General features: G+C 40.2%; 1 protein-coding gene across 1 annotated transcript in view; it reads right to left on the reverse strand.

Annotated features, from left to right (window-relative positions):
* The window catches only part of DNAH11 (dynein axonemal heavy chain 11), a 168,513-nt gene that overhangs the window by 80,597 nt on the left and 66,323 nt on the right, over positions 1-21,593 (reverse strand). The window contains exons 32-41 of the mRNA XM_075214347.1: positions 20,307-20,463; positions 20,078-20,223; positions 19,856-19,972; positions 16,936-17,074; positions 14,828-14,920; positions 12,294-12,488; positions 5,678-5,755; positions 2,874-3,006; positions 1,375-1,502; positions 671-819 (exon numbers count right to left, since the gene is read on the reverse strand). Coding sequence (XP_075070448.1) covers positions 671-819; positions 1,375-1,502; positions 2,874-3,006; positions 5,678-5,755; positions 12,294-12,488; positions 14,828-14,920; positions 16,936-17,074; positions 19,856-19,972; positions 20,078-20,223; positions 20,307-20,463 — 1,335 coding nt within the window. The remainder of the gene's footprint in view (positions 1-670; positions 820-1,374; positions 1,503-2,873; positions 3,007-5,677; positions 5,756-12,293; positions 12,489-14,827; positions 14,921-16,935; positions 17,075-19,855; positions 19,973-20,077; positions 20,224-20,306; positions 20,464-21,593) is intronic.

Consider the following 21,593-nt stretch of genomic DNA (forward strand, 5'->3'; position numbering starts at 1 on the left):
GCTACATGGAGGGGTAGGTTTTAATAAGGAAGGGGTGTCTAAAAGCTGACAACCTATTAAATATAATACTGCAAAGGAATCATAAGACAGGAAAATACAGCAGCTTCAGTATTTCTTTAGATATTCGTATTACAAATGACTTTAGGAGCTGCAAATAGGAAAACCAGCACTTCCCAGTTCTATTCCAAATGCTGTCATTCTGTGGTATCAGGTGTCAGACACACAGGAGCCGTAGGTTGGCTCCAAACTAAGCAAAACTGCCTGTGTACAACAGCTGCTTTCTGCAACTATAGAACTCAATAAGCATCATACTATGTATTGTCATTGTTCAGTCACAGAGATCAAATGATTTCTTGCCACCAATCTGCTCAGTAACATATGGAATATGATATGGAAATAAAAAAAGTCAGTCAAAAAGTTGTAAAGAGCGCAAATGTAATGTACAGCAAGATTGTAACAGATACTTATGTGTGCTACATGGTAAGGCAATGCCATGTTAACCATTTATTTACAACTTTTGAATTTTACCCTGTAATTGCATGGAATGGCAGTACTTTTGGACAATTACTCAAATATGGACCCCTGAATATTATAATTTTTACATTAATGTGTTTTGCAATTTTATTATTTTATTTTTATACAAATTAACTGTGTTTCTTGTGTTACTTACGGATTCCAGCCAAGATCCTGGGGGTTAACATAGAGGATTCCTGCTCTGGATACAGTGGCAGGAGTGGCCGTCTTCAAATGGTGAATCTCAAAAACCAGACGCATCATTGGAGTCAGAGGGATTCTCTCGTTGCTTGCCAGTGTCAGGACCTACAAAGAGAGAGTCAATAAGCCTTACGATATGATAACGTCTACTGATCCGATCAATAACATGCAATCAAAATCATAGTACATTTTAATATTCCTATCATCCTATTATCCCTTGCAGAAGATAAAATAATAATAAGATAATTTTTGATCATTTAAACATTCTTAATTATAATAAGCAAATTTTAATATAACAATTATTTTAGTTTCAGCTTTATTCATCAGAATCTCTTAAAATAATTTGGTATTCAGCTGAATCCTTAAATATGAATTTGGCGTATCCCATTTTCTAATCCCTGAGTTTTCATATTATTCATAAAACTTTACAGACGATGTTACCATATGCTGGAATATAAATAATCTCAATATCATAATATAAATAAAGACTCTCCGAGTGCTATTTATGTAGTATATACAAAACATCAACAATAATTGCAACAGATCTTATTGGTCATTCAAAAGCTGCAGAGACAAAAGGTCTGAGAGGTGGCCATAGATGAAGGCTAATATATTCCTAATTATAGATAGACCAGTCTTGTGTATTTACACTTCAGTCACCTTATTGTCATCCATTACTGTGTTCAGGGATTCAATCCACATAGGATCAATGTCACCATCAAGGACAATCCACTTAGGACCCTCGTGATTTATGTTAGCTTGTTCCCTCATAAGACTAGAAAAGAGACCTGGAAAATAAACAAAAGCTTACAATCCAGATGGCGGGTTGTGCCTGTGTTCATCTGTTACCAAATATAAACATCCTTGACCAAGACATCACCAGAACTCTACAGCATGCAAGCATGTCAATGAATTAGTCACTAATCTGCTACGGCGCTATATAAATAAATGTGGATGATGATGATTACCTTATTAAATCAGATATATCCGGCAGTATGCTAGTTAGTAGTAAAAGTCCAGGTTTGATCATGTGACCACTGGCTTAAGCTCAGTTAAACATTAATTAATGTATCAAGTTTTTGAACCTGGTTGTCAATGCAAAAATGTTCTATTGTATTGAGTTTTATATAAAAAAAATTAAAAATCCCATTGAATTTAATAATTTCTATTTTTCATAGATCATTTCTGAACTAAAGTAAATAAAATAAACGAATAATGGTTCAAACAGAAACAAGTACAGCTCAAATATTAATATGTAAATAAACAGACAACTGGTAAGCTAGTAAAATTGTGGAATAAATTAATGGAAGACACAAACACTACCAGAACAAACTTTAAAAAATAAACAAATAAAAAAAAATGCATAAGAACTACTTAACACCTGCCCCCCAAATAAATACAATATATGGTTCTGGCAAGTTCCCATAAAATACAATAGGAATAGGAAGAGTCAGAGGTGAAACTTTGGAGAAATATTCAAGTATATGTTGGCAAAAAAGTAACATACAATAAAATACTGGGTTTAATTGGATCCAAAATGACATTGTGGATCAACTGTAATCTGATATTTTTAACCAAACTAGTAATATGTTATCATCATTTTTAAGAACATTTTATCTTGCCCTTTTAAATTAAAATGGACATGAAATGCTATGTTATAACCAGCTTTGGAAAATACAGTGCGGTCTTGCGAGAGGAAAAGTTTGCTAATGGGTTCAGATGGTTTGCTATTACCTGTGTTTGGTTTAATAAAATATATTGGGCTTAAATACTGTAGCACAATTTAGCACACTTAACCAATCTACTAACACTGCTCATAGGTGCCACTTGGATTAGAGAGTCTTCTCATTGTGTAATGCTGCCTACATGTGCTGCAATATCAGAGCCAATATTAGGCATTTGGCCCAATATTGTAGAAAGTCCCAAAAAAGACTGATCTGATTTCAATAGAATTGAAATCGATCAGATCAATATTAGGCATGTAACATTTGCAACCAGACAAAGTTAAATGCTGATTAGTAGATTTAGTCTAAAAATGTGCACCTTTAAAACAGTATTATTAATTAAACCTCTAAGTATTTAAAGTTGGTGTAGATCAAACAAATAATTAGCTACTAACGACAATAGTCAGCTTTTTTAATGATCACACAGATAGCTACCGTCTTTCCACTCTCTTGTGCTCGGGTGGATAAAGCCAAATAGTTCATCAGTGGTCACAGCTTTTGGGTTCAAATCATTCCACACTGGTTTCTGTTTGCAGTTTACGTATGTCCGGTTTAGAGTCTTTAATACCTGAAAAGGTTAAGAGGAGTAGATTTTTTTAAAAGAAAAAAAAAATCCTACATATAATATAATATACTCAGTGGTGATATATTTTCCTTTGCATTGCATTAATTTCCAATTAGTTTTGGGATATAAAGCTTCGGTAATTACCAAGACGTTTGGAGTAAAATGGAAGCAATTAAGTATACAGACTGTAGTGTAATTAGTTGTGATGACAGATATAAGTACAGAAGTATTGTATGTGTGCAAGAAATTATACAAATATCTGTCACAAAGCCAGATCTCAAATGAAGTCACAAATTACAGGTTGCAGGGTTTTTTTCCACTTTTTTCAAGGTCAATTGATTTGAAAGTAAAATAGCTTAACATATAAATTATAATTGTTCACTTATGTGGAAAACCTATGCAATTTTAATAAGATTTATTTTTAACAACCATTATAATGACAATTGTTTTACTACTTACATCCTGACACTAGGAGAGAATAAAAAATACTTATATAACTACTTACTTGTAATAAGAAATCCTGGATATTACAACTATAGATTTCTGGCTGCTGTACAAGTTAAAAGAAAATCCTTCACATATATTTAGGCGTTAAATTTTCCATTTAACACTATTCTGTTAAAGGGTATTTTTTCCCAAAATGCCAACAGGTACATCTAATGTACCCACTTAAAGGTCCTTGCACTTGAAATAACTGGTAGTATTTATGACAAAACGGGGTCTTACTGGACTGAAGACTTTTTATTCATCACCCACTTCTCACAGTGTATTGTACTTTTTATACATTGGCCTAGTAGAAGCATATACACCAGAGCACTGGTGTATTATGTGTATTGTTATTTCAAGTTATTGGTTACATATCGTCCTTGCTATAACCTGCCATATTGTATGTATTGGAAATATAAAGACTGTTGCCATATTGCGTGAAAATAGCAGGACAGCAGAAGCCATATTGCATGACAGGATGGAAAGTTGTGTTAGCTAAGGGATTTCAGTTAGCTAAGGTAATTACCATTTATCTCAAGTGTCCATTGTTATGAGGTGTGGCATAGATCTGGGCTGTAAGTAATCAGAACAATGTCTGGGTAACTTAATATAGCTAGCTGTCAGCCCAATACAATGTCCACAGTACTATACTGCCTGAAATAGCATTGGGAAATGTATTAATAAGTATCAATATAAATGTTACTGTATATAAAAAAAAACACCACAGGCTCAGATTGTGTAATGCTGCAGATACATTGTGTCCAATGTCTTAATGTTTCATGCAAGTGATATTGTAACCCTTTGTTAAGTGTATCCAGCCAAATAGCTAATTCGGTCAAGCCATTCCACTATATAATCAAGGTAACAGAGTCAGTATGTCTAAAAGTTAAATAATTTACGTGTCCACTGATAGAGCCCTGCTGAAAAGGGAAGGATTGGGACATTTGACCCTACTCCCTGTGTAAACAGCCAGGATATAAGGAGAGCAGAATGCCAATAGCTTCATTCTATCTTGGATGATCCTGTTGTACAACAAACTCACAACAAACTCTGAGCCAGGCCAGGTGTGTGAGTCAGTATCCAAGGCTGGGCGACAGAAACTGTCTAGCAAAACGTTAGTGGTAACTGTGGCAGGATAAGACTCTGAAGGATACTGAGATTGTTACTTTGGAGTGCTGACTGCAAGAGGCTGCTGGAGAGTACACACTACCATTTACCCTGTATCTTGTGAATGTCTTATGGTGTTGTGGTAATAAAGCCTTATTTTGGATATATTCTGGTATGCCAAGTGAGTTGCATTGCACAGAGGGTAATAACTGTCCCAGCTAAGGGTGGTTTTCTCACAGTATTATATGCTTCTTTTGTCATATATTAATCAGGCATTGCTCTATGATAACGAACAGCAGAGGAGAAAAACCCCATTGCAGAATATATTTATTTGATCACTCTATTATTGAATATACAATGCTTGCCGGTCCCATAGTGGGCTACTTTGGGCTGGGTCACTGGGCTACCAACATTTTTCCCTTTAAAATGTTACTAATAGGCTGCAGAGATGAGCCTTGCCCCCTGGGGTAAAATTTGCCAGCCAGCCCCTGAACACTTAGTACATGAAACACACAGGTGCAGTTTAACTAAAGGCTCAAACTAAGGATAGAGAATTTGGATGGAAGGGGTAAATATACAACTCTCCTTAAAACCCTCTCTTTTATAAGCACAAGTACTTGAAATAGGGAAACGTGATGATTTAGGAAATGGGGAATTGTTTCTTCCTAAATTACAACCTGGTAGTTGCACTGCTGCTACTGATGTCTATAAACAGTATGTTATGCCAGGCTCATTTGAGTCAGATGTAAATTCAACCCAAAAATCTGAAATGTAGGCGAACAGCTTCCACAAGTACATTCATAACCATGCTCAGAATTCCTGCAATCTATTTAAGAAATCAATTTGCAGCTAGCTGTGCAGTGGATAATTCATAGCACTTTTATGGAAAATTCCCAAAATAAAATATCTAGTAAGCTATTTGTTACTGAATAACTGATTTTTCAGCAATTAGTTTACACAGAGAAATATATTACACACATTAGAAAGCATGTCCCTGCATGCACGGTCAGTCCGACTGGTAAAATAAATGGAATGCATCTGCTGCTGACCACATGAATGTGCAATCATTGTTTCATCCTACCTTGCTCTTCCCTGTTCCTGCATTGCCAACTACAAAGACTGAGTGGCGAACAGCAAGCAACTCCTCCAGCTGAACAACCTGCACGAAAATACAAGTGCCACCAGATGAGTATTATCTAAATGTACACTGTATATGGCTCTGTATATATAATGCCATAAAATGCATAGCGAGGAAGTTCCCATCTTATCACACAATACAATTACTCAACATATTATAAAACCAAATTAACGTTGGAATAAGAATATAAATTTATTAAACTGAATGTATTAACTTAACCTCCTAAGGACTGGATGGAGAACGAGAGCATGGCAGTCAGCAACAGCAAAACCAATAATGGTGGAAAGGTCAGGCCATATTACCACCAACCCAGGATGATACCTTATCTATTGGTTGGTGCTAAAACTATCTTTACGGCAAAACTACACTTCCCCCCTCTTAAATGCTGGTTTTAACCTGTAGATACCGGACGAGAGTCCTCCTCACAGGTGGACCAACCATCTGTTTACACCAGTGATGGGCAAACTTTTTCAGCCAAATAAAAAAGAAAAACTTTAGGCAGGCCAATATAATTTATTAAAAAAAACTCAAATATCGAAATATATAATACAAATTTTTATAAAACTAATGTGATGAATGAAGCTGTGACTGCATTTCTATAAGTTCCTCATATCTATTTTTTTTATTTAAATATAAAAACAAAATAATTATATTTTAATAATTTTATGCATATTTTAATGAATTTTTTTAAATATTGGCAGGCCAGATAGAACCTCTAAGTGGGCTGGATCTGGACCGCGGGCCCTAGTTTGCCCATCACTGGTTTACACCAACTGAAGGGGGGGTGATAACCTATGACAAGACGAACCCAGCAGCATTTGCAAACCTACTGACTGCAATGCTCCCCTACCTACAACTAGAAAATAAATTAAAAGCCCCTATTCACATACACCATAACCTGCCGTGTGCTGGGCGGGAGGGTGGAATCCGGATGCAGGAACAGGAAGAGAACTGCATGAGACAGCATTTATAAAGATCAGCCAGAACCCTCCTCTCTGTCTCTATTGGCTGCTATTCTTTCTTCTGCAACCACATTGAATGGTGAGTACCCCTGTCACTCACTCGCATGATTTTAACTGTGTTCTGGCTTAAGGCCTCACTTCCCTTATTATTATTATTAATTTTTATTTATAGGGCGCCACAAAGTATCCGTAGCGCCGTACAGTGACAAACAATGGCACAGTACAAGGTGAAACAGCACAGTACAAGTAACAGTAAGCACTATAACTCTGGGGGCTCAGGCACAGCATGAAAGAGAGGGAGGGAGGGGAAAAGCAAGTATAGGCAGGTAACTATGGCCCAAGAGGGTGGGCACAGATGACAGGTTGAGAGTCACTGAGGGGAGCGGAGAGAAGCGAGAGGAGACAGAGGGCAGAGGGACCGAGAGGCGGTGAGCAGAGTAGCTGGAGAGCGCAGTTAAAAGTGATGGAAACAGGAGGTAGGAGAGCCCTGCTCAAAGGAGCGAACAATCTAAATGGAGGGGAAGACAGACAGACACATGGATGAGACGGAGAGACGGGAGAAACGGAGACGGAGTCGAGGAAGGGGGAGAAGGGAAGAAGGGATGAGAAATAGAGGTAGCCGACCGGTGGGAGTTTAGGCATGAGACTGGAAGGCTTTAAGGAAAAGGTGGGTTTTTAATGTTCATTTGAAAGAGGACAGGGGAAGTTCTGATGGAGTGGGGGAGCTTGTTCCAATGGAGGGGAGTGGCGCGGGAGAAGTCTTGGATACGTGCGTGAGAGGAGGTAATCAGAGGGGAAGAGAGGCGACGATCATTGGACAATCGCAGTGGGCGGGAGGGAGTGTGAATAGAGATAAGGTTAGAGATGTAGGGAGCAGTGGAGTTGGCGAGGGCCTTGTAAGTCAGAGTAAATGTTAAACATTTTATTTTAGATAAAGGAGACATATTGGTGAACCCATAGTTACATCACATGCGAAGAGAAATTATATACAAAAGGTTTTTCTAACTCATAATGAGATCTCGGGTAATTGTCCCACTAAACTCTTGCATCTGAAGTTTAATCTGTACTCAATATGACCTAAAGTAACTTCAACATCGGAATACACAATCCAAGGTAATTCTACCAATTTCTTAAATTAATACATTACTCTCTTTATACATTTTCTAAAAACCTATACAAATAACACAAATGATAAAAACACTGTAAAACACACTGCATACGGTATTCTATCATCCTGTCCTAAAATAGTTTACAGCTCACTATGTACTGTGATAAGACTGTGATAAATATGCATTCGAAGCAATCACTATGTGTTACCACTTGCTAGCCACAGGTTATACTTTTTATGCAAGTCTCCAACTTAACAAGCAATATTTATAACTTAGGGGATTCAAGAACTATGTGCTTGCCCACTGTTAGAGTTGCGGCGGTTCCTCTCTGGGCGTCCCGGCCGTCGCTATGACGACTGGGACGTCACTTCCTGTGGGCTCGTTCCGGTTGCCTGGGCAACAACCGGGACGCTGGAGAGCTTCTGGCGCCGCGCCCGGCCAGCTGTCAAACAGTTAGGCGCGTGCGCATAATGGGGTTCAGGGCCAGCCATACAAAGCTGAGCTTACTCAGTCAATCAGGGCTGATTAGGTTTATGTTACTGCTGGTACTTTGTTATTCCCATTGGCTGCAGGCTCTGCATATTCATTATACTGCAGCTGAGGACACATTCTGAACTCGGTTCTGATTGGTCATCTGTACTATTTTAGGCAGTGAGGTCTGCAGCCTCATTGCCGGTTATAGCGTCCTGTTCTCAGTTCCGCTGCCTGCTTGTTCTCTCTCTGCTTGGTGATTAGTACCTTTGATTGACTTCCCGTGTATGACCTTTGCTTGTTCCTGGACCACTGAACCTACGCTTCTGACCCTGACCATTTGCCTGAAATCCGGATTTTGCTCCTCCGCTAGTGCTCCTGACCTTTCGCTTGTCTCTGGATTTCGAACCTGTGCTTGTGACCTCTGACCTTGGTTTTCCTGCCCGCTGCTGTCCGCCAATCACTATACTCCTGGGTTCTCCTTAAGTCAGTATACGTTACTCGACCCTCTGTCGGCCTTCAGCCAAATCTGTCCCCACCACTAGGGGCTCCAGCGAACACCGGGCCTTTAGAGTAGACCCCGAGTTTCATTGTGCTGGCTTGGGAGTTCCTAACACCCACCAGCAGTATTATGTGTTAAAGCCGCATATATTGTAGATATCATTCATGCATTAAACATTGTTTGTAAAATAAGCCATGACCATGCTAATCTTTTAAAGGGAAGGTGGGAGTGTCACCTGCCCATCAAGCGAGGGCTGTGGGAGAAGTGGGAGGTATAAAAACCTGTCTGTTTCACTTTTCGCTGTTCGTCCATTCTCAGACGCATATATAGGGTGGAATTCCACCTTGTTACCACCTCTGCTTCAGTTGGTGGCAGGGGAAATTAAATTGCTCTTGTAGCTGCTGCAATCTCCTACATGCTTGTTGCTGAATGCCGGAAATGTCCAGATATTTTACAGGCCACAGACAGCATCTCCTGCACGTCCCTGTCATTTTTTAAAAAGCTCTGCACCACCAAGTTTATTGCATGAGCAAAACAGGGAATGTGAAGGAATTCACACAGCTGTAATACTCTCACAATATTTGTGGCGTTATCAGAAATGATATATCCTAAGGAGAGTCCAAGCAGATAAGCCATGTTGCAATGACATCCCTTAGTTTTGGTAAAAGATTGTCAGCTGTATGCCTCTTAGTGAAGCCAGTGATACACAGAGTAGCCTGCCTCTGAAAAATGTGATGTTCTTGGATACATGCTGCTGCTGTTCCTGCTGGTGAAAGCGAATCACCAACCCAGTGGGCTGTCAAAGTCATATAATCTTTAGTTTGTTTAGTTCCGCTTGTCCACATATCTGTGGTTAAGTGCACAGTGGGTAGAATGGCATTTTGTAGCCCAATAATTACATTTTTACGAACCTTCTGGTAGAGAGGAATAACTTTTCTTGTAAAATGGTGTTGTGATGGAATTTGGTAACGGGGACACAAAACCTCAAGTAACTGTCTAAAACCATCTGCATTAATAGTGGATATTGGACGCAGATCTAATACTAGCATAGTCGCCATGGCGTCTGTGATCCGTTTTGAGACTGGGTGACAGCTTTCATACTTGCTTCCTCTTGCAAAGGATTGTTTAACAGTCAATTGTTGTAAACTACTAATAGTCTTCTTCTTGGTCTGCTTCTGGGATGCAGATCCACCCCCAGCAGCAGCAGCAGTTGGACTAACGCTCAAGAATTCTTCTTAGGAATCCAGGATAGTGGAAGAGTCATCTAGCCTTAGCAACTTGGATGCAGGTCTAACTCCGATCGCTACTGAGGATATTGATGAGGACCGTGTTGTGGTTGTAGATGGCAGGTGTTGGGATCTAGCCGAGAGAAGGGACCTAGCTTATGCTGGACTGGTTGTTGTTATTTTTCTAGCATAAGTTTCCAATTTTCCCAACAGCTTGCCATGAACTCGCTTCAAATGGTGTAACATGGATGAGGTTCCTAGATGGTTAAGGTCCCTACTTCTACTGACTGTAGGTTTACAAACGCTACAAGTGGTTAGACAACTGTTTTCAGGATTTGGGTAGAAATGATCCCACACATAAAGGTGACAATGGCCTTCTTCTTGTCACGTGCAAGTACTGCTTCCACTGGTGCAGGACTTACACAAACAACATCATCCTCATCAACATCCTCTTTAGCGCCCTCGTCAGCTACACAAACATCCCCCTCAGCCTGTTGCAATTCCAAAGTGGCATCCTCAATTTGTGCATCACAGGCTACACTTGGGCTGCTCATGCACACATCTGCAGAATGCTGAAAGGGGCCTACTTTATTAGTACACTATCAGAAAAGTCAGGCTTACACATAGTACTCGTAGATAGACTCTACTCAGGGGTTTGTGTCATTTCTGAATCTAAACACTTCTGGAGTCAGAATGACAAGGTCTTGCTTGGTCATGACTGACCTTACAACAAGATGGCTTAGTGACAGTTGCAGAACTAGCACTCATAGAGAATGGCGAAGGCCTCCTTCTTTCCTTGCCACTGCGTGTGTAGAATGGCATGTAGGCAATTTTATTTTTTTCTGTAGATAACTTTGCCTGGATTACAGTTTTTTTTTTCTCTTTACCAAGGTAAAAGGTGTTTTTTTGCATTTTTGTTTCCCTGACTTAAAAACACTATGCACTTTAACATAGGCTTTAGCAGATGATGTAGAGGGATTACCATCTGTCAGGCGCCGCCCCCAAACACACGCTTGGTGCCGGGGACAGTCGCCTTTCTTATTGCCCTGCCGTCCCGTTGCCAAGAAACGAGACGCTACTTCCGGGTCTCAACAGGAAGTTCGGGCGCATGCGTCCAAACATCGCGTCTCCATTGCTAGGCAACGGAGACGCCGGCCAGCACTTCCTGTCAGCGGTCAAAACAGCTGACCGCCGACACCACGTCCACCAATGATAAATAGTCAGCATGTATTTAAACCTGACTCTGGCACCACTAGGGTGCCAGAGAATATAGCTCTCCATCTCCAGCATGGTGTGTTTCCTGAGCTTATTGGGTTCTGACCCCACTTTTGCTTGACCATTCTTTCGGATCTCCCTCCCTACCTCGATGGTAACTAACTGGGAGGGCCGCGATCTGCACCTCTCTGCAGCTACACCCAAATACCCTTGCGCGGGTCCCTGGTGAAGACCTGAGGAGTGTTTAGACTCTGCGCCTTGCTTAGCCACTGCAATACCGGCAGGTAAAGCCATCAGAGCCTGTCGATTTGTGACACTATCATCATGAGTGGTGCCAGCAGCTGCTTGGTGCTCCTGGTCTTCTGTTTACTGCTGTGAATCCATTTTGATAGCACAGTAAAATGTGACTGCAGATTTTGAAGAACACTGCAAGCCCTATTATTTCTATTTCAGTAATGACAATTAGCAATGGAACAATGGAGCTCTCCTGTTTGTGTGTGAGCTATAACTCAGTAGAATGTCACTGGAGACTTTGAAGAACTCTGCTTTTTTCTTTTCTAGCTATGACGCTGCCTAACTGCAATAGGGACTGCCAAGAACTGTGCTACCCCTTCTGTGTCTCTCTGTGAAATGACACTGGATTGCCTTGGAGGTCGGTACTTATAGAATCCAATACTCATGAGATCTGACGAAGTAACAATGAAGTTTTACCTCACTTTCAATTCCAAGGGTGCGTGAAAGTACTGAGCCAGCTCGGTACTCGGATCTGCTAAGTTCAGGTGGGCTTGGTTCCTCGGAGAACTGAGCCTGAGCATCTCTAATACATACACACGTCCACCAATATGTTCAATGTATTTTATCATAATGATATAGAAATGGTGGACAGGACCCTTATCATAATAAGTTAAAGGACAAGTTATGTGGTATCTCTCCCACTAAGGCTACATGAACACTTTAAAACATCTTGAATAATTTTGAAAAATATGTAATAAAACTTAACCTTCAGTTTTATGGCAGCTTGACTGCGGTTATTTTAATAGAAAGTAATTAAATATAAATTGATTTTGTTTTTACTTTGAGGATAAAGCTCTCTTCGGGCTGCAAGTGAAGCTCCAGCATAGACTGTTTAACCATCTGTTCAAAGTGAAGGTCCCTCTTCCTCGGTACATCCAGTGCTGGAAACAGGTCACTGATCAGGCCCATGAAAATCGGGACATCATCTGTTACTATCTTAGGTAAATTGAAGTCTCGTAAAGCTCGCATGAGCACCTACAAGCAGGAATTAGAAAATGAACATTAATCTGCATACATGCAAAAATCACTTTCCTTATGAAAAATGATTGGATCTGATTTTAAGGACATGAACAAATGATGTAGCAGAAAGTGAAAAGATCTATGGGTTGATTTGTCAAAAGTAAAGTTCTCAATGAAAATATTAAACATTATGCAAAATTAGGCATGACACTAATTTCTTCATTATTTTAATTAAAGCAATTACAGGAAACAAGTTCAGGCTCAGAGCACACAAATCTTGTTGATCCAATGTTTGGGGTTTGTTTTTTTTTTAGGATTTTGCACCCAAGTGCAAATATTATGTAATCAATGAGAGATCAGATATAAGATCAGGGGGTAAATGTATCAAGCTGAGAGTTTCCAGAGTTTGAAAAGCGGAGATGTTGTCTATAGCAACCAATCAGATTCTAGCTGTCATTTTGTAGAATGTACTAATTAAATAACTACAATCTGATTGGTTGCTATAGGCAACATCTTCACTTTTCAAACAAGCCGGAAACTCTCAGCTTTATACATTTACCCACAGATGTGTTGTTAAATTTAAAGCAGTAGTTCTCTAACTATAGATGCCCTTATGTAGTCAAATCCTGGCGCTCAATCTAATCTATAATTTGGCAAAATACACATGTGGCTGTTTGCCATTTGTTCCCCATCAGATCTGGCTGTTTGGCCCAACTAGTGCAGTTGACTATGACACCACACATGATGAGATAGCAGATACTGTCCAAATGTATCATTCATCAGGCCTAATTGACCATCAGAATAGCCACGAATATAGGCACCCCAAATATCCACTCCGCAGTGCAAACCTGCTTTAGATCTGCCATTTTAATTTATTGAAATGGTTGGTATTAAAGTAGTACTAGATTGGACTATGTTGCAACATTTACAATTTCATCGCCTGTCTCTGGAGATTTTTCCACCTCTCAATGCCACACCAAGGCGCACTTCTAGGTTGGTGAGGCGGCTGAGAGCAGAGGGTGTGCAGGCACCTTGATTTGTGCTGGCAGGACCATGCAGATGTACCAGTGCAAAACCAACCTATGTTATGGGGAGTATTAGGTGTGCTTTGTAAATAACCTCCACCGTTTAATCAAAATGATAATGATGAACAAGGATGGTAGTGTATTTCTGCATAGAATCAATGAGAATCTGTTAACTTCTGTTTCCTATGATTAAATCTCCCTGTATGCCAGGGGCAGGATGGGCTGGGAGGCAGGGGGGCATCTGCCCTCAGGGTGGTCCCATATGGGGCTACCTTGGGCTGGGTCACCTGCACATTGTTTCCCTTTAAAATGTTCCTAATAGGCTGCTGAGTCGAGTCTTGCCCACCAGGATAACATTTCCCAGCCCTCCCCTGCTGCATGCACCTATTATACCCTACGCAGTAAGTTTATGAATTTGTGGAAAGGCCAATAGGCAAAATGTCAGGGGCACATTTCCTTGTGTATGCTAAAAATTGGAGGTAGAATACATTTATTTATTTTATCCACATGCTCCTTGGGATGTGGTGGACTTGGGCTATGGGGCTTGACAGCTATAAAAAAAATGTAGTGGGGCTCGACAAATATAGCCTAGGCAGGACCAGCACAAGCTCTGGGGAAGCACCCCACTGCTTATCTTAACAGGCAGGAGGTGGGGGCGGCATCCTGTCCTCCTGGGACTGTGAGCCTGACACTTGGCTGTTACACTGGGAGTCTGATGCTTGGCTATGATGTAACACCAATCAGTGGCGGATCCAGGGGGGGGGGGGGGGGGGGGGGGGGGCGATCGGGGCGATCGCCTTTCCCCCTTACCAGGGGCTTGCTGCCGACAGTGTGCTGCCCGGCTGCTCTGATTGTGTTTTAAACACAATCAGAGCAGCGGGACAGCACACTTTCACTGCTGAACGGACCTGCACATACTGTGCAGCCGCCGGCAGCCTTAGAACACAGAAAGGGGCGGGGCCTAAATCCCCCCCCCCCCTAAAATCGCCCGGGGTAGGGCAAATGTCTGGGTCCGCCCCTGACACCAACAAGGAGGAACAGCATCTTCACATGTAAGATGTTACTGGTTGCTGCTCCTTCAAGACAGCATCGAGAGCCTAAAACACTGGATGATGTCCCCCTAACCACTGGCACACCCAGTAACCATCTATATTCATCTAGATGGTTGCCGGGTGTGCCAATGATTAAGGGGACATTATCCAAGGTGACGTACTAATGTCATTAATCACTTATTATGAATATATAATTCATTGAAAAGACCTCCAACAGGATTATCAGGCAATAATTGATGAGAACAACAGATTATTTATTTTTACCATAAAATAATACCTGGTTTTCCGGTCGGTTACTGTCACCTCGTCTTAAGGAACCTGCCACAACCAGAACAGATTTAACTGCTCGGAGGCCCCAGTCATAGTGATCCTGTAAAAGGTGCATCATCAAGTCATTTGCACATCATAAAAACTTGTCTAAACATTTTTGTTGTCATACAATCTGATTATAAATTGAAATATATCAAGTGTTCTCTATCTACACATAAGTTTCAAGGTGGCCATCAAACCAAGTACCAGAAATCTCTGTGACTAGCGAATGGATGGGAATGATCTAAAAATTTGAGGTGAAAATTAATATTTATAATTGGATTAATGGAGATGAACATTTTTAAAGGAAAACTAAAATAATTTTCAACTAACAACCAACAGTCAGATAACAGCAGAGGGGGTAAGGGATGTAAACTTTTCTCATTCACAAATGTATAGGTTGCACAATGCCATTTTTAATTATGGCTCAACGTTAATGTCATATTTATTGTCCCTTTAAATCACATCCCCTACTAAGCAATTCCTGTATCACTTATAACTGTAGCATTATAGCAATCACGACCGGCCTTATCACTAAGTAGATCATGGTCACATCAGGACCAAGACTCAAAAAAAACCAAACAATTAAAATATATACTGGAATTATCAGCCCCAATAGAACCTTCACTAGTTTATGACACTATATGGAACAAGAATTAGGTCAAGCAGCAATATGTCTAGTTTTATTGACCAATTTAGAGCTCAATGGAGAAACAAAGACACAGTCATTACCCAGGAATTAAACGCCTAACTGTAATGAATCATTTAATGGGTTTTGCCTTAATTCAAATGTAATTTTTCATTATGGTAAAAAAAAAAAGAAGAAGTAAATATATACAAGCCACAGGGGTAGTGTATACCAATAACAATAGTAAGCATACCATGTAATTAGCAAAATGTTCTAGAACTTAAAATAAAGACCAATTTTCTGCACTGCTGTGTTCAATTTGAAAAATATTTTTGACTTGTAAGATGCATTGGGAACAGTTGCAAATACATCTAACAATGTGAAGTTGATGGTCTAGAAATGAAAATTAGATATAAAACATGTTTAAGAAATAAATCATAAAAATATTCGCATTACCTATCCTACTAAGCATAGGATTGTGGCATAACGTTTAATTACACCAGGATTGCAGCAGATTTCTAAACTGATAATATGTTACCTTTGTGTAGCAGATGGCGTTGGTGTCATCTATACTTTAAAACACCTTTTGTTATACTGTGCTGTATATTTTATCATAAATTACCTGTCTCTAATCAGGACGTCTGCATCATACTGTATTAAGGGGGTGCTTATTAGCTATGGCATAGATACAAAGCATAACTAATTCTGACATGAACATGTTCTGACTCGTAGCTAACGACGTTGTTTTCTTAAAGTACAATTATCTTCTCCAAAAATGACTGCGGGCAAAATGTGTGAATAATAGAATTGTAGAAAAATGAATTGCAGATATATTGAAGCAGCCCTTTACAACGTGCTCTCTATTAACTATGTTTAAATCATTTCTATTTGAGTCATAAGAAAGTTATGAATAGATAAAATACTTTGACACATCTCTGACTCGCAACAATACTATTTTGAGTTTAACATGAAAAAAAAATGGGCTCTATCCTTATACCATAGATCATATCTCTGCATGTGCCATAAATCAGAACCTTCTGAACTACACAAAACAAAATATAGTTCCCTACTGCCATGTTGATGTTATTAAAATGGACAGATCTGTGTTGCATATCATGAAAGCAAAGAAAATGAGTGAGCGCCATCCTAAAAACTGTGTGTGTTACTATGCAACATTGCTAGTCTAACAAAGCAATATGTTTATTAATCAACACTGAAACGTGGGGTGAACTTTTTCACAAATATGGCAGCATCATGTAGCAATCTGAATCGTTACTTTCAAGTATATATGCCATATATAATAAATCAATTTATTTTTCTTGTTGGGGGGGTTGGTTAGTTCTACTTTGAACTGTCTTTTTCAAAAATTTAGACTCGCATATAGTGAGTATAGTCTACTAGATTGCGAGGAAAATTAATCTTCTGTATGTAGTAAAATAGAACATTACCTGTTTAGAAAGCAGCTCCTTGCACAGGGTGTAAAGGGTAATAAATTTCCTGGCTAATGGCCGGGCATCAAGGAAGCCCTCGGCTATCAGCATTATTTCACAGATCAGCTCTGTGTCTGGAACAACCATGGCGCATGGCCTGAAAGAAGAGTCAATTTGTAACCATTAATATTGTAAGCTTAGAACAAGAACAGTCCTCACAGGTGTGAGTACACCGGTTTTACCAACTGCCTTACGAAATCTAAAGCGTACAAAACATGTGTAACTTAAGTATAGACCCATCTCAAGAGTTTAGCACTGTCACATATATAGCTCCCTATTACTATTATGGAATCTGAATTTTTTCACAAGTTGCTTGTTTCTAGCAATCAGGGCCGGTTTAACACGGGGTCTAACTGGGCTAGAAGCCCAGGGGCCTCGGGCATCTCGAGGGCCCTTGAAAATGCTTTTTTTTCTTTAGAGCTGCTCAGCTGCAGTGCGGCCGGCAACATTATTCATCAGGCTCTGACTGTCGGCAAGTCACGGAGAATGTCAGGTACCCAACAGCAAATGTTATGCTGTTAGCTGCCTGCTGTCACTGTTGTCCTTCTGCGGCGCTCAGTATTCTCCTTACTGAGGAGATCTCGTGAGAGCGAGACTATGAGTCATACTCTCACTCTCATGAGATCTCCTCAGTAAGGTGATTACTGCGCACCGCGGAAGCACTACAGGGAGTGGAAGAACGCCTGCAGCCAGGACGGATCAGGAATAGGAGGTAAGCGGGGGAAGGCTCAAGGGGGGTGGGGCTCACAGGGGGGAGGGCTCACGGTATCCTTAGCCCGGGGCCTCCATTCCCTCAATCCGGCCCTCCTAGCAATCCACATGTCTGGTCATGGACAAAAAAATTAACCCTTGCATTTTTTTCTAATAATGCACTATTTCTTAAAGAGAATTGTTGAAATTATATATATTTTGGTATCCACATATGTATTTCTTTTATATTATATTGCATTAGATTTCAAATCAGGTGATTGTACCTCACTTTGGAACTGAACTGAACTGTGGTGAGTAGTAAGTACCAGCAATATAAAAAATACTTATTAAATGAGCTTGAATAGAGAGAAGGAATCATTCTCCTGTTTCGTCTCACTGTATGTACTGGAATAAGCATGGAGAAAAGAAAGCCAAAGAATTGTTTGAGGAAGTCATACAGAAGATTGTAGCACAGCATGGACAATCTCAAGGCTATAAATCAGTCTCCAGAGACTTTGATGTTCCCATTTCCACCATACATAATGTTATAAGTATGTTAATGTTACTAGACCTATCGCACTGTAACCAACCTCCGCGGATGTAGCTGCAGGAGGAAGCTTGATTGAAGATTGCAGTGCAGGATTGTTGGAATTTGAGAAAACATCTCAATCAACTCCCAAACAGATTCAATCTAACCTTCAGACACAAGGTATTAAAGTTTCAATTCGCATCATCCATTGTTAACTTAATGAAAGTGGGTTATAGGAGAAGAGGCCCAGGAGAGCACCACTGGGAGAAAGAGACACATAAGAAAGTCTGATGGGAGTTTGACCAAACACACCTGGACAAGTCGAATTCCTTCTTGGAGATAAGAGAAGACCAAACTGAGCTTGTTAGTAAAGCAAAATGAACACCTTCCATACAGTCAAACATGGAGGAGGTTCAGTGATCTTTTGGAGTTACTGTGCTACATATGGCATTGGCTGCCTTGAACATGTGCATGACATAAAATCTGGAGATTGCCAGGCCATTTTGGAGTATAATATTGAACCAAGTGTCAGAAATCTTAGTCTCCATCGAAGGTCATGGGTCTTCCAGCAGGACAATAACCCCAAACATACTTCAAAAAGCACCCAGGGATGGTTCAAGACAAGATGCTGGACTGTTCTGAAGTGGCCAGAAATGAGTCCAGGGGGTATATTTACTAAACGGCGGGTCCGAAAAAGTGGAGATGTTGCCTATAGCAACCAATCAGATTCCTGGAACCTGTTTATTTTATTAAAGGGAAAAGGAATATGGAGTGAGAGAGCACAAAAGTAGTTCTTGCCGTATACAAGGAACACGGGGAAATTGGCAGAATGGCACAAAAATGGTATAGGGATAAGGCTGTGGGATAAGTCCCATTGACTCAGGATTTTGTTAAATTTTAGGACCGCATATCCACGATGTATGTACTAAACTGTGAAACAGCTGATTTTTTTTAATGCCATCCATGTCCAAAACTTTAAAGCAATGAGATATCTTTCTGTAGACTACCGAAAATATTTGTTCACATTATTTTGTAAATCAATCTGGCAAATGAGAAACACTTTTTTTTTTCTTTTAAATCAATAGGTGCTGTTACAAAGAGGGTGTCAACAATGATTCCATAGCACTAAAAATAAAAGAAGTAGTGTTTTATATACTAAAGAAAGGTGTGCAGTCTGGGGTTGGATTTAACACGAGGGGCAATAGTAGCTCTATTATTTCACCAACAAAAAAAACAACAACTGAAGAAATAAAAAACAACAACAACTGATGTCTGTTAACCAGTTGGAGTGTATTGGGAAAATATTTGATTTATTGGGTGTGGGATAAAATAAATGGAGGACACATTGTGTATTATGGTGCTGTTATGTTCTAGTCTGTAGCTTGACCTGTCTGTAGGCTGTGCTAAAGGGTTTAAGTTATGTATTTATGTTTATTTCACACTTTATAAATGATCGTTATTGTTGTAATACAACACATATTTTATTTGATAAAATACTCCAATGCATTAGTTAAAAAATGATGTAATTACAAATCCTAGTTGTCTCTTGATTTTTAATTAGGAAGCATTTGGACTTTTTATTCACATGTTTAGGATCTTACTATACTAAGTAAGTAGCATAAAGTAACAATAGGTGGCGTTAGCGCTCCAACTGCTTGCCTGAAGAGAGCCTTGAGATTCTCCGGCAGTTCCGTGCGGCCGGCGTATCCAGGATTCATAGTGATAAATATTCCCACTGATGGTTTCAATGTGATGTTTTCTCCAAGGAACAGGAATCTGTCAGGAGGAGAGGGACACGCTGTGAAATGCGCTCCCTGCAAAAGATTACATTTTGATTTGATGTACGGTAAGTTATCATTTCTGGATAGATGCTCTACTTGCCTCTTTTTCTTGTTGCGAATGGCATCTTGAATACTTTTCACTTGTACCGCAACCACTGATAAAACTTCTACTGCAATCCTGTTAAATTCATCAAAACATCCCCAGGCTCCTGTCTGCGCCAGACCTTTATATATGTTTCCTACAGACTACAAGACAAACTGCAATGAAACTGCGCTGCGAGAAGAAATGTTTTAGGAAGCACAGATTGTGAATTTGTCATTTAACTTACTTTATAATCCATCTGTTCAGAGCAGTTGAAAACATATACCATAACCCCCAGGGCCCGTCCTAAATCTTTAGTGGTTTCAGTTTTGCCAGTTCCGGCGGGGCCTGCGGGAGCACCGCTCATAGTCAGATGGAGAGACTGGGTCAGGGTGATATAACACCTTGGAGGGAACAATTAAATCAATCTTTAGGAATCTTGAGGAAACATGGTAACTATTTTCATAGAGGAATCACTTTTTTATTTTTGGCATAAACCCCTCTTCCTAACTAGCAGAACATGCCCTCCAGGCGTTGTCAGTTGTACCAATGTCCTTCATCTGTAGCAGAATCCTAGGCTGTGAGACCTGGAACATTATAGACAACATAGGTGACAATCTCTCGAACTGCAGAGGTCCTGTGCATGGGACCCCCATAGTTGTAAGGAGGTAATCTATATCGGGCTGGTCAACCTGTGTCTCTCCAGGTGTTGTGAAACTACATGCCCTGCCAGCTAATGGGTTTTGTAGGGTCGAATCTAAATCAGCTCAGCAAAATCACATTTCACAGCACCTGGAGAGCTACAGTTTGGCCAGTCCTGATCTATATGTTGAGTTCATGCTTGTGGACGGTCAAGAATGATATATCCTTGGTTTTGGTTGTTTAATGGGCATTAGATCTGTACACTTACCTGCACAAATACGAGTGCATAATTAGTACGATTGCCTGATAAAGTAAAATTCAGCGATTTTGGACAAAAAAAATAATTAAATTATGCTAAGAATAAAGGCATACTTGCCTACTTTTGAAGGCAGCTGTCCGGGAGGGGGTCCGTCGATGGGGATGTGGCCACGCGTGGTGCACCATTAGGCTCCGCCCCTGTCAATCTTAGGCAATTTTAGCCAAATGTGGTAGGGGCGGGGCCACGAATCTGCATTTAGCCCCGCTCCCACCATATTCAACAACGGCGACAGCTGGATCCGGGATTAATGCCTGCTCTCTCGGGAGTCTGGGAGAACGCCCAAAAATTCGGGAGTCTCCCGGACATTCCGGGAGAGTAGGCAACTATGAATAAAGGGCTGTTAACATTAAAAGACAACTAAACCTAACATACAAGTTGCCTTATATAAAATACCTGCTAATAATATTCCTAAATATATATGTAAAAGTTTTAGGAACTTATCAGAACTGAAATCATTTTTATGTACACACAGCAGACGTCCTATCAGTAATCACATTGGAGGACAGTACAGCTATTCTCTTCTCTGCCTGGCTGATAACAGAGATCAGTCGCTTGCAACTACATAGTACGTGT

This window comes from Mixophyes fleayi, chromosome 5 (assembly GCF_038048845.1).
Source record: "Mixophyes fleayi isolate aMixFle1 chromosome 5, aMixFle1.hap1, whole genome shotgun sequence".
Taxonomy (NCBI): Eukaryota; Metazoa; Chordata; class Amphibia; order Anura; family Limnodynastidae; genus Mixophyes; species Mixophyes fleayi.